Source organism: Protopterus annectens, chromosome 6.part1, assembly GCF_019279795.1.
Source record: "Protopterus annectens isolate FY-2018-M chromosome 6.part1, PAN1.0, whole genome shotgun sequence".
NCBI classification, from domain to species: domain Eukaryota; kingdom Metazoa; phylum Chordata; order Ceratodontiformes; family Protopteridae; genus Protopterus; species Protopterus annectens.
Genome location: NC_056738.1, coordinates 171,063,894 through 171,085,371, shown reverse-complemented (window position 1 = coordinate 171,085,371; position 21,478 = coordinate 171,063,894). Strand labels below are relative to the sequence as shown.

General features: G+C 40.2%; 1 protein-coding gene across 1 annotated transcript in view; it reads left to right on the top strand.

Moving 5' to 3' along the window:
* Window positions 1–21,478, top strand: part of TTC21B (tetratricopeptide repeat domain 21B) — a 3,240,027-nt gene that overhangs the window by 3,089,997 nt on the left and 128,552 nt on the right. Inside the window, exon 32 of the mRNA XM_044075355.1 lies at window positions 10,107–10,174. Within this exon, the coding sequence (XP_043931290.1) occupies window positions 10,107–10,174 (68 nt within the window). The remainder of the gene's footprint in view (window positions 1–10,106; window positions 10,175–21,478) is intronic.

The window sequence follows — 21,478 nt, the reverse complement described above, 5'->3', positions numbered from 1 at the left end:
CTAAAGGTTCTTTAGTATTGGTAGATTCTTATTCGAACTGGTTTGAGATTGATTTACTACCTAACCTAATGAGCACTGCCAATATTACTAAGCTGAAGCATCATTTCACAGTCCATGGCAGTCCACACAAAGTAATTTCTGACAATGGTACTCTATTTACTAGTCAGTTGTTTCACAAATTTGCAAAATAATGGGACTTTGTACATGTTACTAGTAGTCCAGAATATCCATATTCAAATGGTCTAGCTGAACGTGCAGTGCAGAGTGCAAAGCAATTACTTGAGAGGTCAAAGCGTGACAATACCAATGTCTTATCTCAGAAACATACCCCGTGGCGATATAATTGGCTCGCCTGCTCAGAGACTTCTATCTAGGCAAACAGAACAACATTGCTTATCAGTTCCAATTTGTTGAGGCATAAAGTTAAGAACAACAGGACCATTAGAGCTCAGCTATTCAGAAAACATTCTTTCCAGAAGTCCAGCTGTGATAAATCAAGCAGATTTCTTCTTCCATTGAAAGAATGAGAGACAGTGACGATGCAAACGGCGAAAGGTTTCGACAGGATTGGTCAAGTAACAGGTACATGTACCGAGCCAAGATCCTACTTTGTAGAATCTGAGGAGGTACAGGAGAAATTGCAGACATCTACTTCCTGTATCAGAATCGATATCGCAGCAGTATTTCTGTGATAGACTGTAGATCTCAGAGCAAGCCAAACAATGTTCCTGTTGTTGAACGTGTCTTAACTTCTACTTCCATTCCTGATGATGATCCTGATGGCCTAAAAGTTGAACATTCAGCAGAGACAGTCCCAGCTGCTAGACCTGATTCTAATTTCTATGTCACATGATTTGGTCGTATTTCCAGACCTAGCGTGAAATACACAGCAACCTGGACATAATTGTCTATATGTATTTAGTTCTGTATAATTGCATGACCAAGAATTATTTGTATTGATTGCATGTCAGTTAATGTCGTCAACATTGCATGATTCATTTCTCAAAGAGGGAGGATGTAGAATAGAATGTGTGCTATATTTTTAAGAAGCATTTCAAGGACTGAACATGCATATAAATAGTCAGCACATGCTCGCTTCAGTGCCATTTTGAGAGTGCAGCCAGAGAGTGAACATGTATGAATGTAATAGCTGGTTTGTATAGAAGTTTATCTAAGTTAAAGTTATTAAGCATCAGTCCTGATGTGTTTGTACACAATAAAGCCGCTTGAACAGAACCCATGAAGTCTCGTCTGTTGAATCCTGACTAGACGAGTGACATCCACCATGGCAAAAGCAGTCCAAGCTTGGTAATTCTTTTTCCCCTTTCCCCTTCCTTTTATTTGTAAAAAAAAAAAAATGTTTGTTATCCTTTTCTATTGCAGTTTAAATTTGTCTTTTAAAATGTTGGATAAACCCTCTGACTTTAAGAAATGTGTGGAGTGTGGCCACAAAATACCTAATTCAGATGCACACACTGAGTGTGTTTATTGTTTAGGTCCTAAACATATGGACATTGAATGTGGTGTTCATAAGGTATTCACCTCCCGTGTTCTAATAGACAGGAAAACATAAGATAATCCTCAAGGGTTTACTTCCCTCTAAATCTTCCTCAATGGCTGCTGGGGCTCAAACCCCCAAAAGACAAGAGATAAAGGGTGATTCTATTTCCAAAGAATTCCATAAGAGATCACCAGAACGCCCTTCAGCTTTGATCTCAGCTCCATCCTCGGAGCCACCAATTAAACTAGCAAAAAGGTCTGATCTAAAGTTAAGATACAGAAAATCTCCTTGGATCTAATCAAGGCTTCCTCCCTTTTGTCTTCCAGGAGCTTATCAAAAGCAGATGTGGATAGGGTGATGAGAACATTCCTTAGGATGCAAATGCAAATGATAGTCTTGTCAGCTCTGATCCCATCAGATCTGGACACCGTACTTAGAGCTACACCTCCACTCGTAGCTCCTTCTCCAATCCTTGCTTCAGTTTCAGAGACGTCTGATCTCAAAGACTTGGAGTTGTCTTCCTCAGATCCGAAGATATTGGCATCTTTGATTCCAGTGGTGTTTCAGCGCTGTCCATGCCTGAGTACTTCAGAGCCAAAGGGTCACCTCCGGGTGTTGGATTAATCTCCAACGTTGATGGAGTCATCTCTTCCCCTTGGAGCATCAGTGTTACATATCCCGGCTCTGACACTCTCCTTGAGTGCTTTGCCTGGAGGACCATGGGGGCTGATAATCTGCAAGCCTGCCTTGTCATATCCATCATTTTCTGCTTCTCCCTGGCACTCTTCTTTTGAGGAAGTGAAGAGAGCATTCTCTTTTCCTAGAGTTCAGACAGCCCTGTCCACCTCATATCCAACTTCCCAATCTCATTCGATTTTGCATTCAGAGCCTCAGTCATCCATTTCACCAGCTCAAGCAGCCCGAGCCAGTCTTCAGACCACCCATCAGGGTTTCATTATCTCTTCCGATACCTTCCTGGAGCATCGCAGTGAGCAGATTCCTCAGAAGAGAAAGTGCAAAAGGAGGAACTTAGGCTCTTCACAAGAGTCTTGTCACTGAGAACACTGATTTTGATGAGGAGGAAGGATCCCACAGATCACCACCCAATGATGTCTCTTTTGGTGACATCTTAGAACTCCTTAAACAAAGGGGTGGTTGGTCCCTCGATAACCCATCCCAAGAGGAAGCAGTGTTTTTGGAAGCCTTCAGGTCTGGCCCATCTACCTCCTGGGTGACTCCACCCACCAATGAGCTCATAGATTTAGTGTATCCACGGCCTTGGAAGGAACCAGATGCAATATTCCTAAGAGACCAAACAGGATCCTGGCACTGCCTAAAGATAGACCACACTGGAGTAAAGGAGTACTCATTGATGCCATTATCTTAGTGGTTGCCATTAGAATGGAAATGGCAGAGCAAAGTTCCTCTGTTCAACCCCCCAACAGGGAGTTTAGGATACTGGACATATGCTTGAGCGACCTTCGCTCTTAGGTCACTGAATTATTTGGCATCTTTCACAACCCTTCAGAGAGATTTGATCAAGGAGCTTTCCAAATCTCGCTCTCTGATCATATCTTCTGAGGAAGAGAGTACTATTTCCTCGCAGTTGGCTACCCTTCAGTCTATTTCTAATTTATTCATGAGGCTCATCTGTCATGCTGCTGAAGGTACCTCATGGGTGGCAGGTTCAGGCATTAACATTAGAAGACATACCTGGATGCACTTATGTCATTTTGTGGAACCCTTCACATCTTCTTTCCTCAATGCCCCCCTTTTGACAGAACCTTTTTTGTTTGGCCCCAAAGTGAAAGACACACTGTCTAGATGTGAACAAGAAGGGAAGACTCTGTTGTGAGCGCACATTTTTCAACTCCTCAATGGCCCTTTTCTAGAAACCAACAAGGTGATAGAAAAATGTGATTCAAGAAATCCCAGGGTCCCTTTTAAGATCCATGTGGAGAGAGTTCCCCCAGGGGCAGAGGGTGGAATTCAAATGGAAGATGCCATTCCTGTGGCAGGGGTGGTCTGCACAATCAAAGATCTAGAGATTAATTCTCAGACAGATCCTATTAGTGTTCCTAAAAGGAGGCCCAACTGTCCATCTGGAGGCAGTCTGGGGGAGGAAGGGGGGTCATCTACACCTGCACCAGAAAGCCTGCTTAGAACTCACAAAAGATTCATGGATGCAGGGGGTAATATCCAGAGGTTATATCATACCATTTTTCCATCCCCCCTACATCAATTTCAAAGCAAATCCCTGATGATCCACCCAATCAGTGGGAAGCAGTAGCACTAGAAATAAACCAGCTCCTAGAAAAATAGTCATCCAAGAGGTCCACCCAGACTAGAGAGTCTGGAACTTGTTCAAGATTCTTTTTAGTGCCAAAAAAGACAGGACTGGAGACCAGTCTTGGATCTGAGCGAACTAAATCAATCAGTTCAGCATACAAAGTTCCAGATGGTCACAGTTCAGTCCATTTTGCCATTTCTTCAAAATGAATAGGTGATATGGAAGATGTCAGTGTTTCCGGCAGGGAGCCAGTCATTACCAATTCGAAGTGCTGCCCTTTGGTTTCCCAACAGCTCCCAGGGTGTGTACCAGGTGCATGGCAGTAGTAGCAGCTCACCTGAGATTGCTGGGATTCCAAGTGTTTCCATACCTGGACGACTAGATGCTAACCGCTCCAACCAGTCATCAGTTCATTCAAGCAAGGGACTACTTACTCCAGCTGTGCTCTTATCTGGGGATCTCTATTAGTTACAAGTCTCAACTCAATCCAGCTCAAACTCTGGAATGCATTGGTGCTCATTTCAATACAATCAGTCAAATAGCTTCTCTGTCTCTGTCTCAGATTCAAACTATTCAGTTTCAGGTCAAAAAGATTATTTAGAATTCTTCTCTTTCAGCCCATGTGATAACACCAAGCCTTGGGATCCATGTGAGTGGCAATTACCCTTGTATCACTGGCCAGTTTCCATATGAGAATCCTCAAATGGGCACTTACAACTCAATGGTCTATTCTCCAACACCCTTTATCCAGGCCAATCAAGATAACTCAATCTTGTAAGAATTACCTTCTCTGGTGGATCTACTTCAGTCAAATACAAGAAGGCTTTCCCATTTTTCTCCCTCAGCCCAAGGCCACAGTGACCACAAACGCCTCTCAAGTCAGGTGGAGGGGCAGTACTTGGAAAGAACGGTCTAAGGCACATGGTCCCCCAAAGAGGCCAACATGCATATCAGTGTCCTGGAAATGAGAGCTCTTAATGTTGCAGGCCTTGCAAGACACTCTCCTAACTGGAACTATAGTAATAGCGTAATAGTGAGAGCACGAGCAAGCAAGTAATTTATGAGAAAAAAAAATCTAAATATGTTGCCTTGATGTGCCTTTCGGTTTCTTTAAATAGGTGGGCAGTAGATGTAGCATCCACATTTGTTTCGGAGTATGGGTATCCACATTTGTTTTGGAGTATGGGTATCCACAATCTTATTTGGAAGTGAGAGGTATTAGTGTATTAATTATATAAATGTCATACTGGTTAGCTGTTGGATCTTTTTTTTTTTTTGCAACATATACTTGCCTTTGTCCACATATTTGATATCTGCAAGCTGAGAGGTATTTTCAGATTTTATTCTAGTACAGTAACTTCAACTTATTTATTTATTGACTTTGTTTAGGTGTTGAGTTAACAAAACACCAATTCAGTTTGTAAAATGTGATATAGACAGTAAGCAACAACAGATTACATAAGTAGATAAAATGAAGCAACAGTAAAACTTTTTCTAGCCATAACTACTTATTCCACCATGTCAAAGGCAATCCCAAAAAGGTACATTTTAAGTGACTGGCAGAAATTGGGCAAGGAAGGACCTGCTCTTCAACAAGGACAAGGTGTTTTTTAGGACCAATCTCTCAGACATGGCAGCCAGCCAGGACATGATCTAGCTGCCATTTTCCCCCAAATTTTAAAATAAGGAAGAAGCGATTGTACACATTTAGAAGTGCATAGGGTTTTATCATAATAGGCCTAAGGATTTTAGATAGGCAAACCAAGTTTTTTTTTAATCTTCATGCTAGACGAGCAAAAAAAAAAAAATTCTTTCTAAACAAGACACATTTAAGTGACTATCAAGTTGCATTATTTTTTATCACCACTACAGGAAATTGTTTAAAGGCCAGAGAAGATCCTACTGCATATGGGCAATGGCAACTACTACTGTCTTTTTTTTTTTTTTTTTTAAGGAATGTCTTCTCACAATGCATTTGTGAGGCAACTGCTTTGACTGGCATCTGTGGTGTTTGTCATTGCAGACCAGGCATCACCAGGATTAGATCAGGATAAGACTTTGCCACTGCAGACTTCAGGTTCTATTCATTTTCCCGCTTTAAGTCTTTGATTAGGTTGGGTGACTGCTTTACTAATGTCTCATATATAAATTAAGTCTTGGATTAGGTTGGATAACTGCTTTACTAATGTCTCATATATAATGATTCGTACTGCAGTGTGGGTCAGTATGATGAATAATAACTAATAACTTGGCTGATGACTCCTTGTTCTCCAATACTGCTGGAAAAAACTGGAACCTTCTGCCACCCGATCTAACTTTACAACCCTCCCTGCTGCTCTTTAAACAAAGGCTCAAGAAACATCTCAAAACACACTGGTTATGCCCCTATTGCAACCCTGTCTAATTCTCTGCTTTCTCTACTGCTATTTCTGTACTGCCTCCTCTCACCAATCAATACTTTTATACCCCTCTGGAAGTAGTAACTATCACTAGTAAATTAAATAACTTATGACATGAATGTAAATTTGAATGTCTGAATATTACCACAGATATCATACTGTAAAGTGACTTACCCTATCCTGTAAGATTAGAGGTAATTAATGTAATTTTCCTCTCATTAATACTCAAAACTTCATATTTTAACATCCTTTCTTTGTATAATAGTGCACGACATATTTGTGTGTTACTATATTGCTGTGTTACTATTGGAGCTTTTCTCCCCGGGCCTCTACTGAAAATGGAAGTATATCCAGCTGGACTAGCCCGGTTAGCAAATGTAAAATAAAATAAAATAAATGAACATTGTAGCTGTCCTACTTTGGACACAATGGAAGAGTCTTTGTGGGTTCTGTTGATGCAGCTTTATTATATACAAATGCATCATGATAGAAGTTTACTGAATTTAACTTTAGTAACTATTTCAATCATACATGCTCACTTTCTGTTTGTAGTCTCAAAATGGCACTGAGAATAGCACATGCCTGGTATTTATATGTGCACATTCAGTCCTTGATATGCTTCTTAAAGACACAGCACATACACCCTGATCTACAAACATAATACATATTCTTCTTGAAAATAGATGCTAAAGTGGGATAAACGTTGAAATATAGGCTCCCTATTCCTCCCTGTCTGCTTCATTCTGCATATTGCTCTAAGACTTAAAAAAAAAATATATATATATATATATATATATATATATAATATATGTTCCTTAGGGTGACAATTTGTGACAATGTCTAACTAACTGGATGCCCATATGCAGTGCAGTCATATGAATCATTTTGCACCAGTGAACTTACTTGAATACCAAATAAAATAACCAATTCTGGCACAATTCCTGATACCTTTAGCGACCACCTCCCAGCCTTCATGCATCGCTCAACTAGTTCCTCCCCACACCAGCATCAATACATTCAAACTAGTAACCTCAGTAGCTTCAACCCACCTACTTTCTCAAATACTTTCAAACAAATGAACTGGCAAATTCTAAACATCCTTCCTCTTGACAAAGCTATAGAATACTTCAACTCTGTCTTCCTTGATACTTTAAACTCACTAGCCCCACTAAGAAACAAAAGGATAAAAACTAAAACTGCTCCTTGGCTATCCAAAGAGACAAAACAGATTATGCACCACAGAGACAAACTGTGGAAGCTTTACCAAAACAGTAAACTGGACAATACTTTGCTCCAATATGAACAGCTCCGCAACCGTGCAAAACGACTAATCACTAAACACAAAAAATCCTACTATATCAAACTTCAGTCCAATAACAATAAAACCCACCAAAAATTCTGGAGCTCAGTAAACACACTCCTCAATCCAGGCTCCAAGAATAATCCCTGTCCTGACCCAAGTAAATCTGATCTCGAACTAGGCTCTGAATTTAACTCATTTTTCATAGACACTATTACTACCCTCATCAAGACATTTCCCAATAATAACCCAACTGCTCTACACTCTCCCCCTTCTAACTCACCTCATTTGTTTGAACTCAAACCCATCTCCACTAACTTTATAAAAAAACTTTTGTCCAAACTTAAACCTTGCTCTAATGCTCCCGACAATATTCCCTCTTCCTTCCTAAAATATGCTGCTGATGACATTGCACTCCCAATCAGTATCATTATCAACCGATCCATAAAAGAATCATACGTCCCCAAACTCTGGCGCTCAGCTTATACTCTTCCTCTTCATAAAGGAAGCAAAAATACCAGCATCTCAAACTTTCGCCGTATTGCTTTGTTCTCACCAATCTCCAAAATCCTAGAAAAATGCATCCACCTCCAACTTATGCCTTTCCTGACCCAAAACAATCTTCTCACTCCTACCCAGCATGGCTTCCGTCCAGGCCATAGCACAATAACCGCTCTACTCTCTTTCCTAGAAACTGTCAATCAAGCCCGTGATTCAGGCCACTTAGTTTCTACTGTTTTACTCGATCTGTCTAAAGCCTTTGATACTGTTTCCCACAAGCACCTTCTCTGTCATCTCTCAAACCTGAATCTCTCACATAATGCTTTATCCTGGTTCTCCAGCTATCTATCAGACAGATCACAGGTAGTCAAATGGAAGAACTCCATCTCTTCCTTCCTACCTACCCCAACTGGTGTACCACAGGGATCCATCCTTGGGCCAATGCTTTTTAACATCTTCATCAATAACTTCCACACTGCTATTCCTGATGCTTAAATCATTCAATACGCAGACAATTCAACCTTATTCTGCTCTGCCTCAAACCTCTCTGAATTGCTGACTAAAACCCAAGCTGCCTTCTCAACAACTGGATGTGCCAAAACCACCTCTCTTTCAATGCAAATAAATCAAAGATTCTACTATTCCCTCCCACAAAGACGCTCTCCTATGATAAAAACAACTTCAAAGTCTGTAGTCAAACCAACTCACCTATAGAAGTAGTCCCCTCTGTCAAACTACTTGGCATTACTGTAGATGAACACCTCAAGTTTGATATTCATATTCAACAAAATATTAAGAAAACCAACCAAAAGCTAGGTATGCTGTATAGGAATAATCGCTTTCCCTCCAACTCTACCAGGCAAACTCTGGCCTCAACTTATCTTCTCCCTTCCTTATTATATGGAGCGCCTCTCCTAACCAACCTGTCCTCCTCTATCACCTCTAAACTAGAAAACTGCTACAACAAAATCTCTAAATTTGCCTTTAAATCTAAAAATACCTCCCATCACTGCCCAACCCTACAATCCCTGAATTGGCTTGAACTCCCAAACTACCTAGACTGTCTGCAACTCACTACTGCACATAGACTCGTATTTCACCCAACAAATGTCCCGCTCTAACTAATATCCTTCCCCCTTATACGCCCAACAGAGCTCTCAGATCTGAAAATCAGAACTTAATTACTATCCATAAACTTAAACGTCCTGCTCACCAACTTCTGTTATCTTTCTCACTAGGCAAAAAATGGAATTCCCTTCCCTCCACACTAAGAACCATACCAAACTCAGAAAACTTCAAAACCCAACTATTCAAACACCTGTCTACTAAATGGAAATGTACCTGCCTTCACCCAACCTAATCCAAGGGGGGGTTTGCTCTGGTTCCCAAGCTCTACAACTCTCATAGTTATATTCCTATGAGCCTATCTAAGTTCTCAACAATTTCTATAGCTTCTCTCTAAACTCTCACCTCCTACAGCTACCCTCACACAGCCCAACCTTGTAAATATTGTAAACAGCATTCTACTGTTGATGTGTGTATGTAAAGCGTATTTACATTTTCTTAAAAGGTTTGTATGTAAACTGTTTCCACACCTAACCCATATCTGTTTTCCTCAAATTAAACTTTGTGATCCCTACCTTCAAGCTTAATGAATTTAACTATGCATGATAATGAATGCATTTATGAGTAACTATTCTACATAAGATATTTAATATTAACTCTCATTTGTATCTAAATTGTGGAATGCATCTTGGAGCTTTTCTCCCAGGGCCTCCACTGAAAATGGGTCAGTTCGGCCCAGTGGACTTCCCCGGTAATCAAATTGCAAATAAATACCTATGGCTTTGATGAGTATGCCCAGAAAACTGTACTTTCCTGATGTTCAGGCAGTGTTCAAACACATACTTGGTTCTTTCAGGCAAAAATTGTGCTTGTTTTTGTTTTTTAAAGTGGTACATTCTAGTTAGAGAGAAGGTGAACAGCATATTTTAAGATATGTTACAGATCATTGATGAGCGCTACCACCGGCAGTTAAAAATATGAATTTGTTGAAAAACCTTATTGTTTTCATCATTGCTTTTTTCAATTATTAACATTCCTGTGTGTTTGCAGGATACAAACTGGCTTTTAACTATCTTAAGGCAAAGAGATATGTTGACGCAATTGATATATGCCATAGGGTAAGTTTGCAGAACCTTTGCTTCTTAATTTTATTTCTTGTAAATAACCCAAGGCATTTAAAAATACCACACTTAATGTCAGATGATTATTTTGAATTCAAGCTTTTCCTTTATTGTTTTGTTTTATATTTGTTTCAATTTTGATACAAAAATGTTTGCTAGATCCATTTAAAATGTGAAAAAACTTAATATGATGTATACGTTCAATCATAAAATATACAGACTTGGTTTTCTGTTAGCTGGAAGGAATTATGATTAGAACCAAGGTAAATGTCGAGAAAAATGTTCACACTGAAAATGGTGACAAAACTTTTATTAGTAGTAGTAATAGTATTAGAATTATTGTTATAGTATTTTTTCTTGTTGATCTTTGTACATTAGCTAATAACAGGAAATCTCACTGTTCTGGATTCTGAGTATAATAATTTTTGGCATACCTAGTAATAAAAAATGTAATGAGCTGGACATTTTTTTTTAATATTTTTGCTTGGTAAATATTTAGTACATGTAGTACTACATATTCCCACCTCCGATTCAAAAAGTAATCCAAACTTCTAATGAATAACTGAATTGTAATGCTGTCCTTTAGAATTTAGCCCTGCAAAACAGGATGCTGTGTAAAGTGCATGAAGTATATCATATGCTGTTTTGCGACAGTGTTAAGATTTTTGACGTTTACTGTTTAAACTAAATAGAGTGAGAGGAAAAAGAGAGAGAAAACATCTCTTCAGTTGTAGATGGACAGCAGTCTGCCTGTACTAGGTACACTTTTCTTGTTGTCTATAACTAGACGAAACGTCATACCGTACTACTTGGTTACAATGGAAGCATCAATCATTGACGTACTCAGTTACTATAAGGGGAATGTGTGTGCGCATAATTTTGTATCTGCCCATTTCTTAACACATTTCATTTTTTTTTTCTCTCCATGGGACAACACCCTATACATGAAAGGTGTTGAAACACTTCTCAAAAGTTGTGCATGTTTTATCTTTGAACATTTTGTGTCACATGTTTTAGTAAGAGGAGGATCAATGTGTCAAAAATGAATAATTTGGGGAGGAAGTCTATACTTAAAAGAAGCTGTAGTTTTTGCTGGGAAAAGTAAAGCTTGCTTATTTTATTTCAAGCAGATCATGATGCATTTTTACAGTCAGAGGAAGATAGCTTGAGAGGAAAGGGATATTTTGAGAAGAAAATCTGTAGGTTAAGGCTTAAATATTTTCCCCAAGAAATATGTTTTGCATCTGTTATTGTCAGATAGTATGCCAGATGACTGTTGTCTGGGTGGGGTTTAACCCTTTAGAAAGAGTTATTCTTTAGGAAGACTATGGGCCAGATTCCAAAAGACTTGCTCTGTGTAAGTCTGCCTTGATTCTGAAAGACTTGCTCTTAGTGTGACTTACAGTACTTTAGTGCAAGGCCTGTCTATAAATAGACTTGCCCCATGGACCAGATTACAGAGTACCTGCTGTCAGTGTAAGTGGTCACTTACAATGAAGGCAAGTCTTTGGAATTGGGGCCTATATCTAAATATATATGGTATCAGGCAGATAACTAGTCAGATCCATTCAGGTTTACTGAGGTCCCTAGATTTAAAATTGAATTGTTAGTCTTCAGAATCATTTGAATATTTCAGAATATTTTTCATTGAGGTTGAACCTTATCACAGTGTAGGCTTGTCCATAATCTTTGAAACACATATTGAGAGCAGCATAAAGTTAGATGAGAAGGGTGTAATAGATTGTAGAAGATTTTATTACAGAAATAATCCATATATATTTAAAGTATCAAGCATTAAGACATAGAGGAGTAAAACAGAATACAATTGGAAGTGTTTATTGAAATCATTCAGTTAATGACTGCTTGCTTTGATTGGATACGTTTACTATTAATAGTGGTATTAGTTTTTATAGAACTGCTCCAAAGGCTTTGCCAAGAGACCAGAGAGTTTGCTTATTTGTATGTTTTTGGGGGTCTCTGTTTGCCTGTTTGTTGCTTTTAATTTATTTGTAATGCAGACACTGACCTCTGTTTTTTTTTTCTGGTAGTCAATTTCCTGAAGAATTTTCAGAGATGCAAAGAAATGGAGTTCATCTAGACTTTGTTGTATTTGCTCTGCAAAAGAGTCCGCTAGGGAGTGTCTTTGAATGAAAGAGACGGACAGTTGGATTAGTATTTGAAAGTCATTCCTGTTCTTGTAATTGCAGGATAGTAGCATGTCTAAGGATATGGTACAATGCAGTAGTATGAAAAAACCCAAGAAAGTATCAGCCTTTTCCAAATAAAGAAATGTATCAAATCCTAGCATTACACCAAGAAAAAAAACTATATGATAATGCGTATCTGTACTAAAGTACAAGATAGTTTACCACCACTCTGCCAGCATCATCACAGTATTTATCTTTACTCTGCCAGCACTATAAAGGTATCAGTACAGTGCAAGCAATGTTAGGTTCTAAAAGTCATTTAAATACTTTGTCAGTAGTATTCACAATCTTCCCATTTACACCATCAGTCCTTAACATATTAAAGGTTAGATAACATGAAAATAAAAATAAAACAGATGCATCTGTTATTCCAAATCCTACAAAATTGCATTTATAAAATAGATGTGTTTTATGTGTAGGCACTTAGGCAAAACAGAAATATTGATTTTGTACATTTGATCGTGCGTTTACTTATTAAAAACTTGTTGAGTTTAAGAACCAGTGGGACCTTTGTGCTTTTATTTCTGTTATTAGTTTACAAGAAGCACTTTCCATTTTTTGGTTTTGGTCCTCTTCTAACCATGTCCTTTTTAAGCTGTGTGGTTAGAGAGGGTTAAGGAAATGGTAGCTCATGATTGGTGATGTGATTTCATGCCAGTTTAAGTATTCTACTTGTACATTACTGTGGTCTGGAACCACACATGTCCAATGAGGATTGCTTTTTCCATGCCCATTATGTAAGCCATAATAATATATATATATAAAATATAGATGTAGATGTATATGGGATATGTGAGTGCCCGGTATGTGAGGCATAACATAATTTGTACTGTAGATTTAAGGAATGAATACTTATTTTAAGAAGAGGGAGGAGCATAGGGTGACGTACAAGAGCGGAGGAAGATGCACACAGGTGGATTATATCCTATGCAGGAGGGCCAGTCTGAAGGAGATTGGAGACTGTAAAGTGGTGACAGTGGAAAGTGTAGTTAGACAGCATAGAATGATGGTCTGTAAGATGACGTTGGTGATCAAGAAGAAGAGGACAAGTGTGAGAGCAGTGCCAAGGATCAAATGGTGAAAGTTGAAAAAGGGTGATTGTGAGGTGGAGTTCAGGGAAGAGTTAAAACAGGCACTGGGGGGCAGTGAAAAGCTACTGAATAGCTAGGTAACTACAGCAGAGATTGTAAGGGAGACATCTAGAAAGGTGCTTGGTATGACATCTGGACAGAAGGAGGAGGACAAGGAGACCTGGTGGTGGAATGAGGAAGTACAGGACAGTATACAGAGGAAGAGGCTGGTGAAGAAGAAGTGGGATTGTCAGAGAGATGAAGAAAGTAGACAGGAGTATAAGGAGATGAGGATCATGGGCAAGCGAGAGGTGGCGAAGGCTAAGGATAAGGCATATGGAGAGTTGTATGAGAGATTGGACACTAAAGAGGGAGAAAAGGACTTGTACCGATTGGCTAGACAGAGGGACTGAGCTGGGAAAGATGTGCAGCAGGTAAGGGTGATAAAGGATAGTGAAGGAAAGCGAGGAGAGTGTGTTGAGCAGATGGAAAGAGTACTTTGAGGGGTTGATGAATGAAGAGAATGAGAGAGAGAGAAGGTTGGATGATGTGGGGATAGTGAATCAGGAAGTGAAACAGATTAGCAAGGAGAAAGTACGGACAGCTATGAAGAGGGTGAAAAATGAAAAGGCTGTTGGTCCAGATGATATACCTGTGGAAGCATGGAGGTGCTTAGGAAAAATGGCAGTGGAGTTTTTAACCAGCTTGTTTAATGAAGTCTTGGAAAGTCAGAGGATGCCTGAGAAGTGGAGAAAAAGTGTTTTGGTACCTATTTTTAAGAATAAGGGTGATGTGCAGAGCTGTAGTAACTACAGAGGGATAAAACTGATCAGTCACAGCTTGAAGTTATGGGAAAGAGTAGTGGAAGCTCGGTTAAGAAACAAGGTAATGATTAGCGATCAGCAGTATGGTTTCATGCCGGGAAAGAGCAATTCAGATGCGATGTTTGCTCTGAAAGTGTTTATGGAGAAATATAGAGAAGGTCAGAAGGAGTTGCATTGTGTCTTTTTGGACTTGGATAAAGCATATGATAGGGTGCCTAGAGAGGAGTTGTGGTATTGTATGAGGAAGTCAGGAGTGGCAGAGAAGTATGTAAGAGTGGTACAGGATATGTATGAGGGTAATGTGACAGTGGTGAAGTCTGCATTGGGAGTTACAGATGCATTTAAGGTGGAAGTGGGATTACGTCAAGGATCAGCTCTGAGCCCTTTCTTATTTGCAATGGTGATGGACAGGTTGACAGACGAGATCAGATAGGAGGCCCCCCCGTGGACTATGATATTTGCAGATGACACTAAATTGGCCCTAGGAGTGAATCTGTGCATGTGTGTGTGCCTTCTGTGGAAGGTTGGACGCCGGGCTGGCAACTCAACACCTTAAAACTCCACTGCCAATCCTGAGTGGACAGGTGATCCGCTAACCGGGAAAAAGCCGAAAGAAGAAGAAGCAGATTATGATCTGTAGTGAGAGTAGGGACCAGGTTGAGGAGACCCTGGAGAGGTGGAGATATGCTCTAGAGAGGAGAGGAATGAAAGTCAGCAGGACTAAGACAGAATATGTATGTGTGAATGAAAGGGAGGATAGAGAAATGGTGAAGATGTAGGGAGTAGAGTTGGCGAAGGTGGATGAGTTAAAGTACTTGGGGTCAAGAGTTCAGAATAATGGTGCGTGTGGAAAAGAGGTGAAGAAGAGAGTACAGGCAGGGTGGAATGAGTGGAGAAGAGTATCAGGAGTGATTTATAACAGACTGGTACCAGTAAGTGTGAAAGGGAAGGTCTACAAGAGGATAATAAGACCAGCTATGTTGTATAGGTTGGAGATGGTGGCATTGACAAAAAGGCAGGAGTCAGAGCTGGAAGTAGCAGAGTTAAAGATGTTAAGATTTGCACTGGGTGTGACAAGGATGGACAGGATTAGGAATCAGTATATTAGAGGGTCAGCTCAGGTTGGACGGTTTGGAGACAAAGTCAATGAGGAGAGATTGCGTTGGTTTGGATATGTGCTGAGGAGGGATGCTGGGTATATTGTGAAAAGGATGCTAAGGATGAAGCTGCCAGGTAAGAGGAAAAGAGGAAGGCCTAAGATGAGGTTTATGGATGTGGTGAGAGAGGACATGCAGGTGGTTGGTGTGACACAGCAATATGCAGAGGACAGGAAGAAATGGAAACAGATGATCCATTGTGATGGCCCCTAATGGGAACAGCCAAAAGAGAAGAAGAAGAAGAAGATTTAAGGAATGAGTTTCAAGATCATCAAGTAGGAATGGGAGCTGACTGAAGAGAAGGTAAGGTGTCATCCATGCTGGCATGAAGATTTCTTATGCACTGCTCTGTGTTCATCTTGTGCAGCACCACTGAGTGTAAGTCGCATCCTCATCTCACAGCCGGGGGGTCTGCCTTAACCCCCCCCCTCCCGACTGGGTCTTTCTGTGTGTCGCAAGATGGACCTTACCCAATAATTGGTCCCCAGATCATGGAACAGCAGCCATGTCCAGACAGGGTTATGAGGAATTCTTGGAGAAAAGCTAATCCCTGTCCTGGCAACCAGTATGTGCACCAACATCACCGTCTGGTCTGATAGTATGTCTTAAATGTAAATGCACAGTTGAAGCTAACATTGGATGGTTCAGCAAAGGCTAACATTCATCTTAAATTGCAATGCTGCTTATTGCATACTTGTTGACACTAGATGCTAGTACTGCATGCTTGAACTGTTCCTTCTCCCCAGGATGGGCAAGCTGGTATCAGCCATTCAGTCTCACCTTCCACTTATTGGCTTCTGTGGCACCAAGGTCACTTGTTAAACCCAGGTCTTGGTTAGATTTCTTTATGGAAATTTATGGTAGTGATTTTAGTTTTTTTTTATGTTTGTTTAATAGATTTCATTAAGAAACTGATTAGCTGGTAATCCAAATTCAGATAGGCTGGCATGGCACTCATTTTTTATTTCTGTTTTGAGGTCTTTAGCAGATATTTTAGAGTTAACAAGTGGTAGGTTTATTAAGCAAGTGTTCAAATTAAGTAAGGAGATTGTTTGTACAAGTTGTCATTGTGTGAGGTTTTTTTTTTTTTTTTTTTGCTGCTTGTACAGTATTACTTTTTAATTTTGCATACTTAATTTTTTTGGTGAGTTTGTGTTCCATAGCAAATGTAGCAGATTCAGGGGAATTGCTAGTAACATTGATGATATGTGAGGGGGATAGATAAGGTGCTGCTGTAGCACCAAGTATATTGATATTTTTTGGTTATGTAAGGCAGATAGTTAAAAATTATTTATCAGCTTGGACCATTGGCATAGCGGAATAAAGCTCTGACTATGGCCCAGGTAACCCAATCTCAGACAGCAGCTTAGGCAGCTTGATGGTGCAGACAAGGAGGATGGAGTGCCTATCTTCTTGCAGAGGAAAAAGAAGCATGCATACTCACGCATTTTGAGTTCCATGGTAGGGACCAGGGAAGCAACCATACAATGCTACCTGAGGGTAGTTTGAGAATCCTGATGACAGCAGTTCCTTTGTGGAAGTGAGGGGCATTTTAGTGCTAATGTCCATTTCATGTCCCATCCTACCATACCTCCTTGCCGTACCAAATTACTTGGGTTTTATCGAGTTTTGGGGTCCAAATAATAGGGTGCTATGATTCCCGAGTGGAACCCCTTCATTTCCAACTCCCACCCTTGGGATGTTACAAGATGAACGCAGGGTGTGGGATAAAAAAATAGATAAAAGCACTTACTCAGCAGAGTATGATACTGCCCCCCATGACAATCCAGTCTCCTTAATGGCCCAGATCCAGAGTCAGAGTAAGCCTGGTGGATGTGGGAGAGATCGGTAGACCCAGTGACCAAAGACAGGAACTGGAAGTACTTGATAGTCAGTTCTGATGAAGACAAAAAGTAGCTAAAAAATTATTCTCCCGTTAAGAATAAGCCAGAAAGGAAGGTAAGGGTTGTAGAGCTTGCAGTCATTTTCCTGTAGGGACTAGGGGATTTTAATACTTCACTTTCTTCTCTCTGTTAGTTGGTTTGACATTTCCATGCAATGTTTGCTATACCAAATCTGAGTATTTGTTTTGACATGTTTTTCCTTAATTAGGCATGTAACCCAACAATTTCCAGTACTCTGGAGCTACAGCTGTCATTCATTTGCTAACTTTTTATCATGTTACAGAACTCTGACCCAGTCATTCCTTCCTCACTAACCAGTTCATTCAGCACTCAAGCCATGCATGTGAACACAGGCCACTGAGGATTAATTTAGTCCTTCACTGTGCTTCATGGAACCAGCCCTCTTAATTTAGGTTCATAGGTAGGTACTAGGCTATTGGCCCTAGGGCCTATATAAGCCTAGCCAAAAAATGTACCCTGGCTTTCGCCACCCAAGAAAATTATTTTCCTGTGCCCCTGTCGAGCAGAGCCACAGAAGTGATCCCTGGGATGAATTTCCCATTTCCCATCCAGTCATCAAGATTTTCCTTGAAGAGTGCTAATGAGGAGCTCTGCTTGACATAGATAGGTAGTCTGTTCCAGAGTATGGGAAGTCTCTGGGACAGGAATCTATCCCTCCAGCATGTTCTGTTTGTTGTGGTGACAAGGTTTATGTCCTTAGAGCGTGTAGCTCGGAGGGATTGGGATTTCTTTAAGTGGAGCATGTCCAACAGCTCTGGGTTTGACATAGCTTTGTATGTTAGGCAGAGATCGCCCCTGAGTAGGCGATATGCGATGGAGTAAAGCTGTAGTTTTTTGAGACGGTCTGCGTAGGGCATCTGTTTGAGGCCAGTAATCCGCTTTGTGAGGTATTTCTGTGGTCTTTCCAGTTGTAGATGTCTTGTTAGGTACATACCAAAAGGGGGTGTTGTACTCTATAATGGGTCTAATGAGTGATGAGTAGAGGGGAACAATGACCTCTTTTTTTCTGGATGAGAATCCTTTTGTGATGAGATGAGCCACGTAGAGGGATTCCTGACCACTGTGGTGATGTGATTATCAAAGGAGAGACTACTGTCCACCTGTGTCCCAAAGTCTCATCACATTTTCGGCATTAAGTAGACTACCAGCTATGTGGTAGTTCATGGGTACATAGTTTTTACCAAAGGGGATGACAATACACTTTTTGGCATTGAGCTTCAGGCCATGGCTTTGACACCAGGTATCTGTCTCAATTAGGCCCTTTTGTAGTTTGTCCACATCGTTAGGAGTTTCGATTATGGCTCCTAGTTTGCAGTCATCTGCAAACTTTGTTAGCCAAAGACCTTCTGTGTTAGCCTCCACTTCAGAGAAGTAGATACCAAACAGGAGACGACCCAGGACTGAACCCTGTGGTACTCCACTTGTCACTGGTCTGAAGTCGGATTTGGAATCCGCTACTTTCACAGTGTGGGTTCTGTCCGTGAGCCAGCTGGCAACCCATCTTGTGACATAGGGATTTATACCCAGTTTAGTGAGCTTATCTATAATTTCAGAGTGGGGGATGGTGTCGAAATCCTTGGCGAGATCTAGATAAGCTGTGTGAACCATTTTACCCTCATCTATGGCTTTGGTGACTGCTTCAAAGAAGTCAGTCAGGTTTAGGAGACATGATCTGCCTTTTACAAATCCAAACTGGGTAGGGTCCAGAGTTTGGAGATTACCAATGTCTTTGTTTATGAGTTCTACGATGATACGTTCCATGGCCTTGCAGACCAGGCTCGTCAGGCTAATGGGATGGTAGTTCTCAGGGTCCGTCGTGGCTCCCCTTTGTGGAGTGGGATAACCGTCACGGTGTGCCATTCAGTGGGTACAAAGCCTGAGGTGACGCTATGATTGAACATGGTACTTAGGTAGGGTGCCAGTTCATTCTGTAGTTCGTGTAGAATGCACCCTGTGATATTGTCAGGTCCCATGGATGCTGTGTTCTTGGCTTTGGAGAGTGTGTTTTTTTACCTGTGCAGCCGTGATTATAGGAACTTTGCATTCTTCCGGTATAGAGATGGACCCTCTAGGGGGTGAGAGGGGGGTAAAGTTAGCACTGAACCTATCTGCTATGATGTTGGCAATATAAGTTGGTTCTGTATATTTAGTGTCATTGTGCTGTAACTCAGAGCAGATCTGAGTGTTCCCATTGAGATTCTTGACATAGCTATAGAATGCTTTGTGGTTGTCTTTAGAGTCAATGGCAATTTTGTTTTCATAACTAGCTTTGGAGGATTTTATGTGGGATCTCAGCTTCTTACTGAGGTTGACCAGGGAGTTCCTCCAGTCATGGGATTTTACTCTTTTTTTGTAACAGTTTCTTTCTTCTGTTGTAGAGTTTATGGCAGAGGACCACCAGATTAGTTTCCTTTTTTTCAGATTCTAACAAGGGAAATTTCATTTTTATTTTCATTTTTTGTGTGGCATATCTGAAATAAATGAATACATATTACATTAAAAGGTATCCTCTGTGGTATTTTTGAACAAAATTAATACAGATATCAGATTTTTTGCCATTAATAATCATTTTATTTTTTTACAGTTTCATAGTACACCTGCAGCAGTTTTCCTTGTTAGAATCTGGCAACCATTTAAACTATCATCAAATATGCTTCACAAATAAGTGTACAGAAGTAGAGTTTTTTGATGAAGACAAATAATCATAAAGATGTTATGCTGTTATAACATCAGAACTAATAATTATTTGCCATGAAATTCATGCTTTCTGGGAATTGAAGTGATTATAGAGAGAGAAAATTAGACGTGTGGATTGTTACCTCCAAAATTCAGTGTGCAGACGTTCCCTTGCCATTGTAATGGAAATTGCACACCGAGGGCAGTTTGCACATGGTTTCTCAGGTATCTGGCCAAACTTTTTCCCTGTACCCAAGAAGACTGGCGTAATTAAATCAAAAGGTGCTTCAACAAAGCATTAGTTTAAGGGTGTGCACACTTATGCATCCAGCTTATTGTACATTTTTTATATTTTTTCCCCTAACGGATTTGTTTTCAATTGAATTGTACAGGTTATAGGTCACATTAAAGGTGGGAAAATGAAATGATTTATTTTGGTTTCATTTGTTTATATCACAAAAACCTGGCATTTTAACAGGAGTGTGTACATTTTTATAGCCACTGTATTATTTTTTCTCAAGGGCAAATGCAGAATACATTAAAGTCATAAATATACTGGATTATTATAATATCAGAAGTAACAATGGCCTTTGTACTGGTTTTGTCAATGGTCTTTAACCAGTTCTTCCTTCACACTGTCTTCACCTCTTTGTTCACTGCCCTGCCTGTCATTACTATTCCACATTACTTAGTGGGGGGCAACTTCTCCTTCCAGAGAGGAATACCTTTTGATAACCTCATGTTACATTCAGGCTTTTTGCGTAGAGATTTGTGAACTCTCATGACATTACATAAACTTGGAAATTTTATTTGCAAGAACCCTATTTGTTCAGCTATTATAATTCAGAATAAACTTTTTCTGCATTAAGGGTGTATGCTGCATCAGGAGACTATGGTGGTAAGTTATTTCACATTGAGGCTACACTTTCATTGTACTAGTGCTAGTCCTGTGTATCTCTCAAATTCAAGAAGTGTTCCAATATGACTGATTAAATTATTTAGAAATGTATCCATCTAGCCATCCAGAACCCTTTTTCCCATTTTTTGCTTATGGGGTCGGGGTGTCAGTTCAACAGTGACAACATATACAGCCAAGGCTCAAACCAGCAGGTGGCTAGCCCTGCCTCAGCTGTTCTTCTAAACTAGACACTCACATGCACATTCACACCTATGGCTAATTTAGAATGTCCAATCCACCTAGTGCATGTCTTTGGAATGTGGGAGAAAACCAGAGCACCAGATGGAAACCCACACATGCACAGGGAGGATATGCAGACTCCATACAGAAGGCACCCCAGCCAAGAGTCAAACAGGAGAACTCATTTAAAAATATAGCTTTAGAATGATTATATGTAGTCTAGCATCATGTCTCTTGACAGCCTTTACTATTCTAGTGATTATAGAGTCAGTTTTTCTAGGTTGTGCGTGCATGAAAATCATCC